At 41.5% G+C, this 16,672-nt stretch overlaps 1 protein-coding gene across 8 annotated transcripts in view; it reads left to right on the top strand.

The window, feature by feature from the left end:
* The window catches only part of dgkh (diacylglycerol kinase, eta), an 83,548-nt gene extending 77,310 nt beyond the window's left edge, over positions 1 to 6,238 (top strand). For all 8 annotated transcript variants that reach the window (XM_031561188.2, XM_031561207.2, XM_031561182.2 and 5 more), the window contains one exon: positions 2,834 to 6,238. In XM_031561188.2, coding sequence (XP_031417048.1) covers positions 2,834 to 2,920 — 87 coding nt within the window. In that variant the 3' untranslated portion in view covers positions 2,921 to 6,238. The remainder of the gene's footprint in view (positions 1 to 2,833) is intronic.
* Positions 6,239 to 16,672: the final 10,434 nt, after the last annotated feature.

Below are 16,672 nucleotides of genomic sequence, written 5' to 3'. Positions count from 1 at the left end.
TGGGGGTGGGTATGTGTATGCCGAGGGTTGGAGGGTTAGGAGGTCTTGGTTGATAATTACACCAAGAACTTTGATACTAGTGTTGGATGTTAATGAGATGCCATCGGTACTGTAATTTCCGGACTATAAGCCGCTACTTTTTTCTCACGCTTTGAACCTCGCGGCTTAAACAATGACGCGGCTAATTTATGGATTATGATACCTGTGACTGTATACGGTGGCTTTGTGGAGCTAGGATGCTAGCATGGATGCTTAGCTCCACGCGATTTCTCAGTATCTCTCAATAACTTAACTAATGTCAAAATAACCACAGTCTACCGGCGTAGACAGAACACAACTCAAAACACTTTAGAAAATAAAATAAAAGTTTACAACAGTACAAATCCAGTCTTTTCAAGTTCTTTAGCTCACTGGTTTCAAACTAGCGTCTTTCTTCTATCTCGCTGTCTTCAATCTAACGTTCTACCTGAACAGGGAGAACTACCTTATTTCTGATTGACTCTTGCAACTGTGCTCTCTTAAAGCAACAGTGCACTTATCGTAACCAACTAAACTAATAATATGCATCACTATTGTATTACTTTTCATATTCATTTTAGCCTGTGTAAAGTTAATTTGTTTCAATGTACCGGTAGGCACCTGCGGCTTATAGACATGTGCGGCTTATTTATGTTCAAAATAAAAAAAAAATTAAATGCAGTGGGTGCAGCTTATATTCAGGTGCGCTCAATAGTCCGGAAATTACGGTAGATGGCTAGATAGTGTCATTCTCAGTTGTTTAGGGCCTACAAGCATAACCTCAGTTTTATCTGAGTTAAGGAGCAAGAAGTTGTTAGCCATCTTGCAGGCAGGAATCTCGTTTGGGTAGATGTACAATTTCATCAGTTGGGTGTCATCAGCATAGCAATGGAAGTTAATGCCATAATTTCCTTATGACAGCACCTAAGGGTAGCATGTACAAGGAGAAGAGCAGGGATCCAAGGACAGAGCCTTGGGGAACACCATAACTTATTCTGGTGTGATTGGATGACTTATTATAAACATGAACAAATTGATGACGATCAGAAAGGTAAGACCTAAACCACGATGGGGCACAGCCTTTGACGCCAAAATGATGATCAAGTCTTTGTAGTAATACATGATGATCTAAAGTGTTGAAAGGAGCACTAAGGTCTAGAAGAACCAGTATTGAAGTGCACCCACAATCATATGTGATTAGTAGGTCATTCAGAACTTTGACTAAGGCCGTTTCTGTGCTGTGATGGGCTTTAAAGCCAAATGGGAAGTCTTCTTTGATATTGTTTTTATGTCGAAAGGAAGTAAGTTGCTTTGCTTTTACTTTTTGAAGTATTTTTGACAAGAAAGGGTGGTTAGATATGGGCCTATAGTTAGCCAGATTATCAGGGTCAAGGTTAGGTTTTTTAAGAGATGGCTTGATCACTGCTATTTTGAATGATTGTGGAACATATCCTGAAATTAGTGAATTATTGATTGATTCAGAATGATTCAGTAGTAATACATGACATGAGAGTAAATTCGTGTTTAAGTAGTTTTGTAGGGATAGGATCTAGTAGGCACGTTGACGATTGAGACGAGCAGATAAAAACACACCACATGGCTGTCATGTGAGCATGCTAAGACTTTCCCCAACTGCCTATGAGTAGAAGTTTACTGAAAAGTCATGTAATTTGAAAGCCTCTTAAGCAAGCAGGGACACAAAAGTAACATTTTGATTACATGTTGATGAAATAAGTGAAATCAAGTGGGATACTATGCATCAGAATTTTTTCCCTCAGTACAGTTATCTTGTGCCTTGTGTGACACCCATCTTCCCCGGGTATATTCTTGCGCAGTGGTATTGAAAACCTGCAGAATAAGTGATTAAGAATGATCAACTAACTTTAAGCCATTCCTAGACTAAAACAGGTTCACTGTGTTGTTTACATATAAACTACTCTTCCTTAAAGCAACCATTTTGAGGTATGTTTTTGAACGAAACTAGTTTTGGTATCATTGACAAATGTATTTTGGTGGTATGTGGTCATGTGAAGGACAGATAAGCAGAGCGCTCTTTCTCCCTAGCCACCTAGGCTACACCCTGTGTAGTTCTGTGTTCCAGGACGGAGCACCCTGTGTAGTTCTGTGTTCCAGGACAGAGCACCCTGCCAAAATGTAAGAAAAGGTTTCAAGGCAGCTCGAGCAACATCAGCAACAGACACTAGATAACATGCAGCAAGGTTGTATCAGTAACAACTGTGTCATTTGTGGTGTTTGCCAGGTCTTTTGTAGTTAGCTCGCTAGTTTCAGACCACAACTCCTTACTGCAGCTTTATTATATGAGTCTTTGGGATTTGCTGAACATGACAAAGGAGTGTGAGTGTCTCTGTGTGTGTGTGTGTGTGTATGTGTGTGTGTGTGTGTGTGTGTGTGTGTGTGTGTGTGTGTGTGTGTGTGTGTGTGTGTGTGTGTGTGTGTGTGTGTGTGTGTGTGTGTGTGTGTGTGTGTGTGTGTGTGTGTGTGTGTGTGTGTGTGTGTGTGTGTGTGTCTGTAGAAATTCTCAACAGTGGGATCATAAACTATTCCACAAGTTATTTTGCAAAATCACTATGATCTTAGTGAAAGATTTGCCTGTAAAAATGCTGTTACTTTTACATGAATGTAACTTTTACTACAAAAAAAGGTCTAATTCCTGTACATGCTAGAGACACGAGAGTACATCAAAAACCTCAAACTGAAACGTAAACCCTTTGAGCCATAGATCAGAAGAATCAAGTGTGTAGACCATGTGCTTTTCTTATGTTTTGCTGTTCTGTCTGTCTGTTATTTTCTGCAGGACCTGGGGATTTCGAAGGTGGGTCACATGAAGAGAATCCTCCAGGGAACTAAAGACCTGGCCAAGAGCGCCTTAATGGATCTCTGAGACTTTTTGTGTGAAAGGTTCCCTTCCCTGACTGAATTGCCAGAATTCCACAGCTGAATTTGTCTTATTTGAGAAAAGTCAATTTAACATACTGGCACATTCATGGCACAATTAGATATGCCACATTTGATTCTGGTCTTGTGAAAAATCTGAAGGAAAAAAAATGTAGAGAGAGTTCCATAAGGTGCTAACTGTGGAGTTTGCATAGACTATGGCCTTGTTATTATTGAATGGCTCCTTACCCTGGGTTAGATGACTGTAACAGCCAGTGGAGCTAAACCATTAGCAATATTATGTCTTTGACTGCACTGTTTACATTTCAACATAGAAGGAAATGGCTCACTGAAGCGTAACAGTTAGAAGCAGCAGAAGCGGAGAGATCTTAAATTCAAAAGATGTTTCTTAAAAGACAGTGATTGGATATGTATGCTTGCTTGACTTGGATATCTATTTTACTGCATGATCAGTGTCTTTTTATGTAACACTTGAACTTATTTTACATGATTTACTCTCATGTCATTTACTACTACTGAATCATTCTTTATTTCTATATTTATTTGTTTGCATGGATTTGAAAGTTGTGTTCTGTGCCATATTTATTGGAAAATGTGCTTTACTGGTGAAATTTTACTAAGTTTAGTGATTCAAACTATACTAACACAACTTGCTGTTTCTGTGAAACCATCACTTACATGAACATTTCCAATTCAGCCAGTGTTTCCTCAGTTGATGATACGTTTTTAAAAGATTGGGCCTGGAAATAGGGAAATGAGGAATTTCAAGAAATGTTTCTAAAGAGAGATCCCATTGTGTAGAGGTTGAACCAATTTGTGCCATGTTTTAATCAACCTTTACTGTCATGACAAGGTCGAGGAATCTCTAAATCTCTAATGTTTCTAATGTAACACTGAACATTAATATACGGCTATATTTGAATATTTTACAATAAGGAATAAATATTCATAGATATTGATACTGCAGTTAGATAAGATACTGCATTGACCAGTGATGCTACGTAAAGCTTTTTGATGGATTTCTGCTTTTCTAAGCTTCATTCAGGGTTAAGTTGTAACAGTAATAGGAAGCCAATGCCAAATTCTGTTAAGTTGGTGGTATAACAGGGTATATTTGTATTTGCTGTTAAGTTGTACACAGTGTGAATATGCATACCAGTGTATGTATACACTTCTAACACTTATTAATGTTAAAATGCCTTGTAGTTTGCTAATACATCAGTTTACGTTGATTTAGTAAAGTGCACTGTAATTCTATATCATTTATTAATTGTTTTAAAAATTATGTTGTATTATGATGAAGGTGCAATATTGTATTTTTTCGATACTGTTTTATTCTCTTCTAAGGTATCAAGTTTTGTATCTCTGTGGAACACAAACAGTAATTAATGTGCTCTTCCTTCTGGACTGTGGAATAAGTGAGATCTTTTGCTTGACCAGTCATGAAAAGCTTATCTGCTGATTCATAACTCTTCCAACTGTAATTTGTTAGTTTTTTTTCTATTTGTGCTTCCAGTATGTTATATGAAGTGGTTTGAAGTCTTTTTGAAATTGGCAAAACTGCCTTTGGTGCCTCTTTCAGACGTATAAAGAATATTTTGTAGTTGCTTACAATGAGTCTGTATAAATAGTTGGAGATTACGATCTGTTCCATTAGTTGAGCCCGGCAGAGGGTGCAATATAATTAAATAGCTGCAAAGAGGGACACTCATGGTTCATTCATGTTTAATTGTTTGCTTTTAAGGAATGTCCACTTAACCATTTTCTTCTCTTTACAGTGTTTCCTTTTACTCAAGTCTGATGTTTTTATATTATTTGACTCAACCAAATTTCAGTGCAAGGATGAGCTAATGAGATTTCAACCTCTTGATTTCAAAGAATATGATATCAATGAAAACAATTATAAATAAAGCGTGGAATAATAGGGTGAAAGCTAGGTGCTATAATAGTTTAGGAATAGCACCTGAATATGGTTGAAGTGAATTCCTCAGAGGTTATGTATGTAGCAATCAAAGGGTAAATATGATTATAAATATGAGTCCAAACAGACAGACATATCAGATATTTGTCACTGCTATGTTTTCAGAGAAGCCAGTACCTCATTTATTTAACTCTGCTCATCATTTCACATTTACTGCAATACAGAATTCATTCTTAAATACTTTGAAGGGGAGAAATCATTTAGAAATGAGCTGCCCTTAGCTTCTATTCTCCTTAGGATGAACAGTTGTGTTAGTGTTATGATGGATCTGTGCAGCTTGAATTCATAACCAAAGACATCATGGGAAAATGGCACAATTTTTGGGATTTCAATCCATATTGTTAGTGTACAGTATGACAGAAGTGTATATGTAGGTATCATTGTGTGGCCTTAAAGTGCAATGAAGATATGTATGCATAAAACAGATCAAGGGACGACGTGAGTGTACGTACACCACATGATCTATCCCAGAATATTGAGAAGCTGGATAGCTTTAGAATTATCAATAATAATAAAGTGCTGTACATGTAAGGTTTACAGCAATCACCCAAGTGTAGCAGCCGGTTACAGTTGCACCGTCACAGTCTGTGGGGCGGTTACAGTTGCACCGTCACAGTCTGTGGGGCGGTTACAGTTGCACCGTCACAGTCTGTGGGCCGGTCATTAATCAACATTTCTGAAGTTTCAGTCTTCCTCTCATGTAGCAATGGTTGTCTTGTACAAAGGCACTGGCTGTTTGTTTGTATGTTCTCAAGCATTGTGGTGGACTCTGGTCATTTTCCCCAATAGTGGCCCTGACAAGAAAGGGCTTGGGGTTGGACTAAAATATGTACATATAGCTGTAAACTGCCATGTATTAAGGGGAATAAAGTTTATGTGTGGGGAGTTTTCAGAGGCAAGATTGCTTATCTCTGTCTTTTGAGTTTAGTGAGAAGTGTTATTTCATTTCTTTACATTATGTTTACAATGCCAGTTTAATTTTCAAGGATGTATACTGATGGTCATATAGGATACAATATTTATTGACTAAGGTTAAGCAACTAATGTTTATGTGTTTTCATCATTTGAATATAATGTTACAGTTGTCACTTGCATTGATATCGGGATCATTTTGGTAAAGTAGTTAATCATTTGTATTACTACTGAGTGACTGTTTTCTGTGCCTTTTCTACTGTAGAATGCATGGTTAACTATTTATTATCATATGGAAGTCACTGAGATGTGTATTTTTGTATACTGAAGAATTTTGTTGAACATTTTCAGGTGCCTTAACAAGGCCACCTTTCAATATCTTCCTTCTACAATAAACCTGAATGCATACAAGTGATTTCTCTGATTCTATTAATGTACCGGTAACAACTATAAAATAGACATAACATGCATACATGGAAAATATATGTGTAATGTGACACTGTTGCTAAGTGGTAGTGGGGAGGTTTAGCTCAGGAGTGTTTGGTATGTAGTTAATTATTGCAAATCCAAAAAACAGATATGTGGAACAGCAGGTTCAGTACAGAATGATTAGTGTTTTGTGTTAGATAGAGAGTTTGATCAGAAGATATCTCAATGATAGACCAGGAAGAGAGAGTGTGATCAGAAGATACCTGAATGATAGATCAGAAGATACCTCAATGATAGATCAGAAGATACCTCAATGATAGATCAGAAGATACCTCAATGATAGATCAGGAAGAGAGAGTGTGATCAGAAGATACCTCAATGATAGATCAGAAGATACCTCAATGATAGATCAGAAGATACCTCAATGATAGATCAGGAAGAGAGAGTGTGATCAGAAGATACCTCAATGATAGATCAGAAGATACCTCAATGATAGATCAGAAGATACCTCAATGATAGATCAGAAGATACCTAAATGATAGATCAGAAGATACCTCAATGATAGATCAGAAGATACCTGAATGATAGATCAGAAGATACCTGAATGATAGATCAGAAGATACCTCAATGATAGATCAGAAGATACCTGAATGATAGATCAGAAGATACCTCAATGATAGATCAGAAGACACCTCAATGATAGATCAGAAGATACCTGAATGATAGATCAGAAGATACCTGAATGATAGATCAGAAGATACCTCAATGATAGATCAGAAGATACCTCAATGATAGATCAGAAGATACCTCAATGATGGGTCAGGAAGAGAGAGTGTCTCAGGTATGTGCATGAAAAGCCAGTGCTGTGTTTAGAAAAATCTCTGTCTGATTGCAAGTACAGTGTGTATTAGATACAGTGGGGAAATTAAGTATTTGACCCCCTGTCGATTTCGCAAGTTTGGCCACTTGCAAAGAAATGTGTGATCTATAATTGTAATGGTAGGTCTATTTTAACAGTGAGAGACAGAATATCAACAAAAATATCCAGAAAACTGCATTTTATAACAGTTATGAATTGATTTGCATTTGTCGTGGAAAATAAGTATTTGAACCCATACCAAACAGCAAGAATTCTGGCTCCCACAGACCAGTTATGTGCCCAAGAAGCACACAGATTAGTCCTCATTAGGCCTAACAAGGTACACCTGATCTCAACTGGTGACGTGTATAAAAGAAACCTGTCCAAAGAATCATACTTCACACCTTCAACCTCACCACCATGGGCAAGACCAAAGAGTTGTCCAAGGACGTCAGAGATAAGATTGTAGACCTGCACAAGGCTGGAATGGGCTACAAAACCATCGGCAAGCAGCTTGGTGAGAAGCAGACAACTATTGGTGTCATTTAGGTATATTCTTGTTGGAGAATGTTGGCGTTTGTCGGGGCAGTGTGCAAGCTGCTTTAGAAGGGGCATTTAGTGGGAAGGGCTGAATTTGTGAGAAATCGTTAGTGATCACGTTCACATAAACTCTACAGACATCCTCAGGCGGAGATCTTTTCTGACGTTGGTCTTCCGAAGTCCGTAAGAAAACATTTCAGAAGACACTTTTTTTTATTATTTTGGAGATCGACAGGGAAAGTCTCCGAGATCGATACGTCGATCATGATCGACGGGTTGGCGACCACTGATTTAAAGAATGCCGCCGCAATGCGGGCCGGCTAATCTTTTCCTTGATTGTTTATTAAAAGCCTAATCTTTTGCTGCAGTGGCTATTTCTGATTGCAATACACAATAGTCTCACTTTTGATATTTTGCATGGAGCTCTGTTATGATCGCTGAGCATGCTGTTCCTCGTCATGTGGGTGGACCAGCTTAGTTCTGTAGTCAGGCTCTGTTTAGGGGCCTATTGGAAGTGTGATCTGGGGGAGGAAAGCGTATATTATGTTTGGGAAAGTACACCCTGATATGTTTATGTTTTAAGGCACATATTCTTAATTTAGTTTAGTTTCCTTTTTGTTGTATACTCAATTCCAACCCACACTTACATTGTAGTGTCATGTCATGTCATCTGAACTTCAGTTCACCTCTTGGAATGTAAGAGGTTTAAACAAACTTGTCAAGCTTAAGCAAGTAATGAGTAAAATTAAACAACTAAAAGGTAGGAGATGCATTTAACACCTGAAGATGTAGTGAAAGTGAGGAGGAGATGGCCAGGTCGAGTATTTTCAGCTTCATCCAGTTCTCACTCACGTGGGGTGATCACTCTAATCCATAATTCTCTACCTTTTCATCTCATCGATGTGGATGAAGACCGATATGGGAGATACCTTATTATTCAATGTGAAATTCTCTCAGTTAGGTTAAATCTGGTAAACTTATATGGACCCAATGTCGACAACCCTTCTTTTTTCAGAAATCTGTTTTTTTTTCTCCTTGGCTGATTTGTCTGGTTGTTTCATCATAGGTGGAGATTTGAATTGCACTCTCCAGCCGGAGATTGATAGATCCACAGGGATAGATATCTCCCATGCCCAGACAAGAAAGGAGTTATTACAATATATTAAAGAATGTAATTTAACTGATGTATGGAGAAAAGATTATCCTAATCAGTCAACCTTCTTATGTTATTCTGCCACCGGTCAGACATTCTCCAGATTTGACTAGTTTTTGGTCTCTGCTTCTTTGGAATCTACAATCTCAAGAAGCTGGTATGACAGCATTATAATTTTAGACCATGCTTCAGTTTCATTCAGTCTAAACATGCCACAGTCACTGAATTTCTCCACAAGGTGGAGCCTTCTGTCATTTTGGCTGAAGGATCCGGAATTTATGGAGTTCATTGGGGCACAAATTGATGATTATTTTGTGCATAACACAACCCAAACATCAGGTGCTATACGGTGGGAAAGCATTTAAAGTCTTCCTGAGAGGATAGATGATAAGTTTCACAAGTTCTAAACACAAATCTTGGAGGTTGGAGATGGAACAGTTAGGAAAAAAAAGTTAAAAGATCAAAACACTTAAAAAATCCTTCCAAACAGTCATTTAAAGAACTTAATGAATTTAGAGCTAAATATAATGTTTTATCTGTCAATAAGGCAACTAAATGCCTGCTGAAATTGAAACAGTCCTATTATGAGGCTAGTAAACTATTAAACAATTCAAAACTGAAAGAACAATAAATACAATTCAGATAGAAGAAGGTTTGGAGACTAGTGACCTTAAATCAATCATTAAAGCTTTTAAAGGTTCTACGAGCAAAAACAAAAACAAAAATATTTTTTAGATTCATTGAACATCAAACCTCTTGAAGAAAACGTCCTGGCTTATCTAGACCTTGACATAACCACTGAGGAATTGTCTGCGGCCACTTGGAGTATGAAGGGGGGAGGGACACCAGGGTCTGATGGGATTGCCATTGAAATGTATAAAGCTTTTCAAGACGCGCTACTGCCACCTTTACTTGAAATGTTTAAAGAGTCCTTAGACAGTGGACCCCTCCCCCCTTCTCTAAATATGCCAGTAATCACACTATTGTTAAAACCAGGTAAAACGTCTACCCTTTGTGGATCTTATAGACCAGAGGTCTTCAACCGGGGGTCCGCAAAGGTACTGCAGGGCGTCCGCCAAATTATTTCATCTGAAGCATTTTTTCCCTCTTCCAAAAATTAGAAACGTCCAAAAGACTACATAAACATAAACAGAACGTAAAAATTGCTTTCTAATCCTTAAAAATAATACATAGGCTACCTATGAGTCTTCACGCGATCATTTGATCAATGGCAACATATGCACTTTTAGCTACATTTAGCTATCTGGTGCCAAAAGACGTTACCTGCCATAACCATACAATTTGAAATAATTGATCGTTTTGTAATTTCTCGGAACAAAAGCTTCTCGTCAAACACCACTGATGGCGGTTCAGATGATCTACCTTCAGAGGATGCCAACACCCCTTCCACGAACAGCCAAAAGCGCAAACGGGAGAAGACACGTAAATATTCAGAAAATTATCTGAAGTTTGCCTTAACCTACAAAGAGACCGATGGTGAAGAATTAGCAGTGTGCGTGGTTTGCTCTTCCGTGCTATCAAACGAAACTATGAAACCATCAAAGAAGCTGCAACGACACTCAAAGACAACCCATGCTCATTTGAAAGAAAAAAAACATTTAATATTTCCCGTTTAAAATCTTTTGAGGGCCAGCAGACCTTGATGAGACAATCAGCCAAAGTGTGCGAGCTAGCTTTAAAAGCCTCTTATCAAGTTGCATTACGTGTCGCTCAGACCAAACAGCCATACATAATTGCGGAAAGTTTAATATTGCCAACAGCTAGTGATATGTGCAAAACAATGTTTGGGAAGGATGAGTACGTAAAAAAACTGAAAAGCATCCCAATGCCCTATTGATGAATTGGCAGCTGATGTGAGGGCACTACTAGTCGCAAAACTCCCGAAGACAGATTATTTTGCAATGCAATTAGACGAATCCACCGATGTGTCAAAAGCTTTTAGCTTTTTTGTGATTTGTCGACCAAAATGAGATGCAGGAGGAATTTCTATTCTGTAAGCAGCTGCCTGGAGGTAAAAAAAGTCCAGAGATTTTCAAAGTGATCGAAAAAAAATTCCGTGAACATGATATACCCTGGCCAAAATGTGTCGCGATGTGCACAGACGGTGCAAGAGCCATGTATGACGCACTGCATGCTTCATAGGGAGAATGTTGTTGCCAAAGACATGAATGATGAATTCTCAAACGTCAGATCTCTCTCTAGGTATGAGATATTTCATCCATACTTAAGCTTCTCAAGCTACTCAATTCTTTGTCCCTCCCTAATTGAATACAGAGTGATGGCTAACTGTAAGGGAGAAAAAATGTCAATAATAAACAGAATAAATTAAAACGAGTTGTGTGTCACAGATGATTTGTAATTCTGTTCAAACATGTGTAGGGGAGTGTGTGTGTGTGTGTGTCCAAATAAATTATATGAATATCAGGCCCAAATTTGGGGCGGCGGGGGTGGGGGTCCCTGCTCAGTGTCTCTCTCAGCCAAGGGGTCCTTGGGCTGAAAAAGGTTGAAGACCCATGTTATAGACCAATATCACTTCTTAATAATTATTTTAAAATTCTTTGCAATGCATTAGTCAGACGGTTAGATACACTTTTACCACAAATGTTGCACTGTTGACCAAAACGGCTTTGTTCAGGGACGACAAGGTTTTCAAAATATACGACAAGTGCTAAATATTGTGTTTAAAAATTCAGGATGTATGGACACTGCTATTTTGTCATTGGATGCCGAGAAGGCCTTTGACAAGGTGGAGTCTGTCCATATGCGTAGATGAGGAGTAGTGGTGGTGAGGAGCAATGTTTCCACATCCATCAGCAATTGGAACATGCTATAAGGGAGAGAACATTTTTGTTAGTAGACAACTGTCAGGGCCGGTGAGGCCAGGTAAATGTAATGAACTCAAAAGCAGACTCAGGAGCAGCAGGACAGTTAAGGTGTTCTTTAATGCGTTTAAAGCAGTCAGGCAAGACACCCAGTTGGCAACAGAAAAGTCAAAAAGGGAACTCAAAAATCAAAAGTCACAGCAGAGGTACAGGTAAGGTTCAGGCAAAATCCAGTAGTAAAAAAAACAGGCAGAGAGGTTGGTACACGGGTAGGCAAAAACACAGGCAGCGGTACAAAAGGGACTTGGCTTGACTCAGGTGGTAACACAGAAAGAGGTTGGCAACAGATTGGCAGATAGGCAAAAGTATCCAAAACGCAAGGCAAGAATCAGAGTCCAAAAACAGGCATGGGTCGAGACTAGGCTTGGTTGAAGACAGAATCCGGAAGTAGCTTTCCAACAAGGCTCAGGAAAATGACGCGATAATCTGGCACTGAATGTCAGTCCTGGTGTGCTCTTAAAGCCGTGGCAAACAAGGAGAGTGGAGTCAGGTGTGGTGGAGCAGACCTCCTCTTGGGAGGGAAAAAGGGGGGGCTGATAACCCAGGCAGCAGTGGAAGGGAGAGAGACCAGTGGCAGAGGTGGGAAGAGAGTTATGCGCATATTCCACCCAGGGTAAGGTCTTGCTCCAAGAGGCAGAGTTCTTGGACGTCATGCACCTAAAAGCCACCTCCAGCTTCTGGTTAGCCCACTCAGTCTGTCCATTCGTCTGGGGATGGAAACCTGAAGACAAACTGGGAGTGGCACCAATTAATCCACAAAAGGCTCTCCAAAACTGCGCAGAGAACTGTGGTCCACGATCAGACACAATATCCGAAGGAAGACCATGCAGACGGAAAACATGAAGGACCATCAGCTCAGCAGTCTGTATAGCAGAGGGTAGTTTAGGTAAGGGGATGAAGTGAGCAGCCTTTGAAAAGCGATCTACCACTGTCAAAATGCATGAGAATTGGGGAGACCTGTGACAAAATCAATGGCTATGTGTGACCAGGGGCGGTGAGGGACCGGAAGAGGCCTTAGGAATCCTGCCGGAGGCTGGTTACAGACCTGACTTGACCTGACTTGTTCCTGGTACAGACCTCACAGGCTGCCACAAACATCTGGACATCCCTCCTCATCAATGGCCACCTAAAGCGCTGTCTGATCAACGCCAGTGTGAAAGACCGCTCGCGCCGGCCATCTCACCATGTGGGATGTAGCCTGGTAGAATGGGGTTGCAGGCAGGAACACACGACGCAGGAGACAGTGGCTTCCATAAAAATAGCTATATTTATTTACAACGGGGTTTTTGTAAAACCCCAAAACATACAAACACAAACTGAACACACTAAAGCCTATACTAGACCAGGTACACCTCTGAGCATTCAGGTTTCGTCTAGTACCTTGTCCAAGCTCCATCCAGCATGTTCAGTCTGTCCTTCTCCTCCATGAAAAAATGAGGTGCACCTTAAGTAAGGCCACCTGGGTCCAATTAAAAGGTAATTGGACCCCTCCAAAGGGGTGGGGGAATCCAGACCTAACCATTTAGGTAGGGGAGTCCAGTCCTTCTTCCCTCCTGGACCACAGTGAGAAGGGGGAGGGACTTCACCTTTTCACATTTCCCTCCCCTTCTGGAGTCTCGCCACCTAGTGGCAGGACAAGTCGGCCACCCCGTTCTGACTCTACCTGCTGCTCCAGCTCCTTCTGCTGCTCCAGCTCCTGCTGAGCCGCTGGTAGGCCCTCTCCTGCCAGTGTCAGTCGTAGTTTCCTTGCCTTGCTTCCCCCCAGAACTGTGCCCCCATTCCAACACCTGTGGGCGAACAGAGAGGGGCACAAAGAGACAGTTAGTTGGTTCCCTGCCTGGACCGGGTTCCTGATCCTGAGCCTCCCGAACCAGGGCCTCGATCCTCAGCAGAGCAGCTCCGACAAGGCACTGAGCAGGAAGGACGGTCTCCGGAGGGCCTGGGTCCTGAGCGGAGGAAAACTGCCTGGAAAGAGCATCTGGCTTGGCATTTCTAGATCCAGGGCAAAACGAGAGGAAAAAATTAAAACGAGAGAAAAAGAGACCACCTGGCTTGTCGTGCATTCAGGCGTTTGAAAGTCCGGAGGTATTCTAGATTCTTGTGGTCTGTCCACACAAGAAAAGGAGGGCTAGTCCCCTCTAGCCAGTGTCTCCACTCCTCCAAGGCCAGTTTGACCGCCAACAGCTCCCGATCACCTATGTCATAGTTTCTCTCTGCTGGAGAGAGACGGTGAGAAAAATAAGAACAGGGGTGCATCTTATTGTCCTTGGGTGATCTCTGTGACAGAATGGCCCCTACTCCAGACTCTGAGGCATCAGCCTCAACCACAAACTGGAGAGAGGGATCAGGGACGGTGAGTATCGGGGCAGAGGTGAATCTCTGCTTGAGGACACAAAAGGCTCCTTCTGCTCCCTCATTCCACTAGAAAGGGGTCTTCGTGGAGGTGAGTGCGGTGAGAGGGCCAGCCATGGAACTGTAATCCCTAATAAACCGCCTGTTAAAATTAGCAAAACCTAGGAACTCTTGGAGACCCCGTCTGGAGGTGGGAGTGGGCCAGTCAACCACTGTCTTCAGTTTAGAAGGATCCATCTGGACCTGGGAGAGACAATGAAGCCCAGAAAATCTGGTATGAAATTCGTATTTCTCTGCCTTGACAAAAAGTTTGTTCTCCAACAGCCGCTGGAGAACCTGCTTGACATGGAGCCTATGGGCCTGAAGGGAATTTGAAAAAATTAAAATATCATCAAGGTAAACAAACACAAAAACATTCAAAAAATCATGCAGGATATCATTGATCAGGGCTTGAAAGACAGCTGGTGCGTTGGTCAAACCAAAAGGAACCACGAGGTACTCATAGTGGCCTGTAGGGGTGTTGAATGCCGTCTTCCACTCATCCCCCTCCCTCATCCTCACAAGGTGGTAGGCATTTCTTAAGTCAAGCTTGGTGAAAATCTGCGCCCCCTGGAGCAATTAAAACGCAGTTGACATAAGGGGCAGAGGGTACCTATTCTTAACAGTAATGTCGTTTAGCCCACGGTAGTCGATGCAGGGCCGAAGAGATCCATCCTTCTTCCCAACGAAGAAGAAGCCAGCGCCAGCGCCAGCGGGAGACGAGGAGAGTGGAGTCAGGTGTGGTGGAGCAGGCACCCGTGATTGGGTGCCTCGCTTGTCAGTCAGGAGACAGGGCAGTGGGAAAACCTGGCACGGAGCATACGGAACAGCCCTGATATGCCAGATCACAGACTACAGAGGGCGTGATCCAGGCCGGGCTGTGACAACATCAATTTGGGAAACAGATAAGGAGATACTTTTAGGTAGTAAATTAACAGTAGGCAATATGGCCATTTTATCAGTATTATTATAGGCATTAGCAATGTGATATAAAAGGAGAGGGAGAGAGCGAGGCTGCACTGTAACTGTCTACACTGAGAATACAATTAACCAAAACACTCAGGGCCTCATTTACGTACATTTGCTAGCGCATCGTAATCAGCGCCTTTGCCAAACCGCATACAGCGCACAATGTGTTTCTGAATTTTGCGCAGTATTTATCAAACAAGAATCTCGTCACGTAATCAGCGCCTTACTCCGCCCTCTAGTGTTATTAGCGCGCCGCTAAAATAGGGGAGAATGGGCCTACGTGTTCCTGCCACCATGGATGATGAGTTAGAATTAGAGCTTTTGGTTCACGAGGTTACAGCAAACTTAGACCCCGTCCACACTTACCCGGGTAAATATAGAAACGCATACATATTTCTCCGTTTAGCCCTTCCGTCCACACTAAAACGGCTTATTCCGACACTGAAAATGATGCTTTTCAAAAACACTGCCCTAGGCGGATACATTTGAAAACTCCGGTGTGGACAGGGAACAGGGGTTTTCGGTTGCCATGGCACTGTGGGTAGCTTGAGAGGCTATAATGTCAAAATAAACATGGAAGGTGAAATGAATATGCGGCTCTGTCGCTACAATTTACTTAGTTTAGTTAGTGTACTTCAGGTACAAGTACTTTTCCTGAATAGATACGCGTTACTCCTACGCAGAAGGCGAGCGCTGTACTCGGTGTACTTGAACGGGGGGGAAAAGGCATAGAAGACGGTTTAAACCCTACATGGAGCGGCGATTCTGGTAAGGACCTGGCCGAACAGCTAGCTGGTGGGCCAATTTTTTATATCAAATATAAACATTTAAACAAATAACATTTCTGTTATATTTTCCCAAAACCCTGATGAAATTACACCTGAAGTGGGCGCAATTCTGTTTGTAAATCTGGCCCTCAGTGTCAAACTCTGGGATAAAATGAACTCAGGAGATTACTCAGGGAAACCAGCGTGCTGGGGCGCGGAACTAAACAGTCACTGAACCTGGGGTTGTGAGCACGGAACTCTGGGAAACGCTGGAGTGGAACCAAGAAAACACGAAACTTGCTGGAGAGGGATCCAGTAGACAAGGAGGTTTACCAGGAGGCGGAATCCTGGGAACGCTGGATGAGTCAGAAGCTGGCCGTCTTGGGACGTATCTTTGTCCATATCATGACGAGACCAGTCACTGGAGTGAGGGGAGTGAGGATTATATGTAGGGATGTGCCAGGTGTGTGTGATTAGTGATTTGGAGAAGTGACATTTTTTGTTAACCTTTTGTAAATAAACCTGAACAGTTCCTGCATCTGGTCTGCGATTGGGTCTCTGCCTTCCGAATCCTGACAGGTAATTTTTTAGCTTAAAATGACCATTTATGCCACTTTGAAATGGCTAGTAGCGCTCGCACCACAACTACATGGCATGTAGTTCAGTTTCAGTTGAGGGAGGACAAAGACATGTTTGTAATAAATGCATAAACAATTGCATGCCTGTACTTAGGGATACTTTAAGGGAGCCATGGTGAAGGGGAAGAGTGAAGTGAAGTGGGGGACATGTCCTGATCTGCTTTGTGTTGTCTGCTCAGGTTCTTTGGTTGTTGTG

The sequence above is a fragment of the Clupea harengus genome, chromosome 2 (assembly GCF_900700415.2).
Source record: "Clupea harengus chromosome 2, Ch_v2.0.2, whole genome shotgun sequence".
Classification (NCBI taxonomy): Eukaryota; Metazoa; Chordata; class Actinopteri; order Clupeiformes; family Clupeidae; genus Clupea; species Clupea harengus.
Note: the sequence above shows the minus strand (reverse complement) of the source record. Positions and strands in the feature narration are given on the sequence as shown.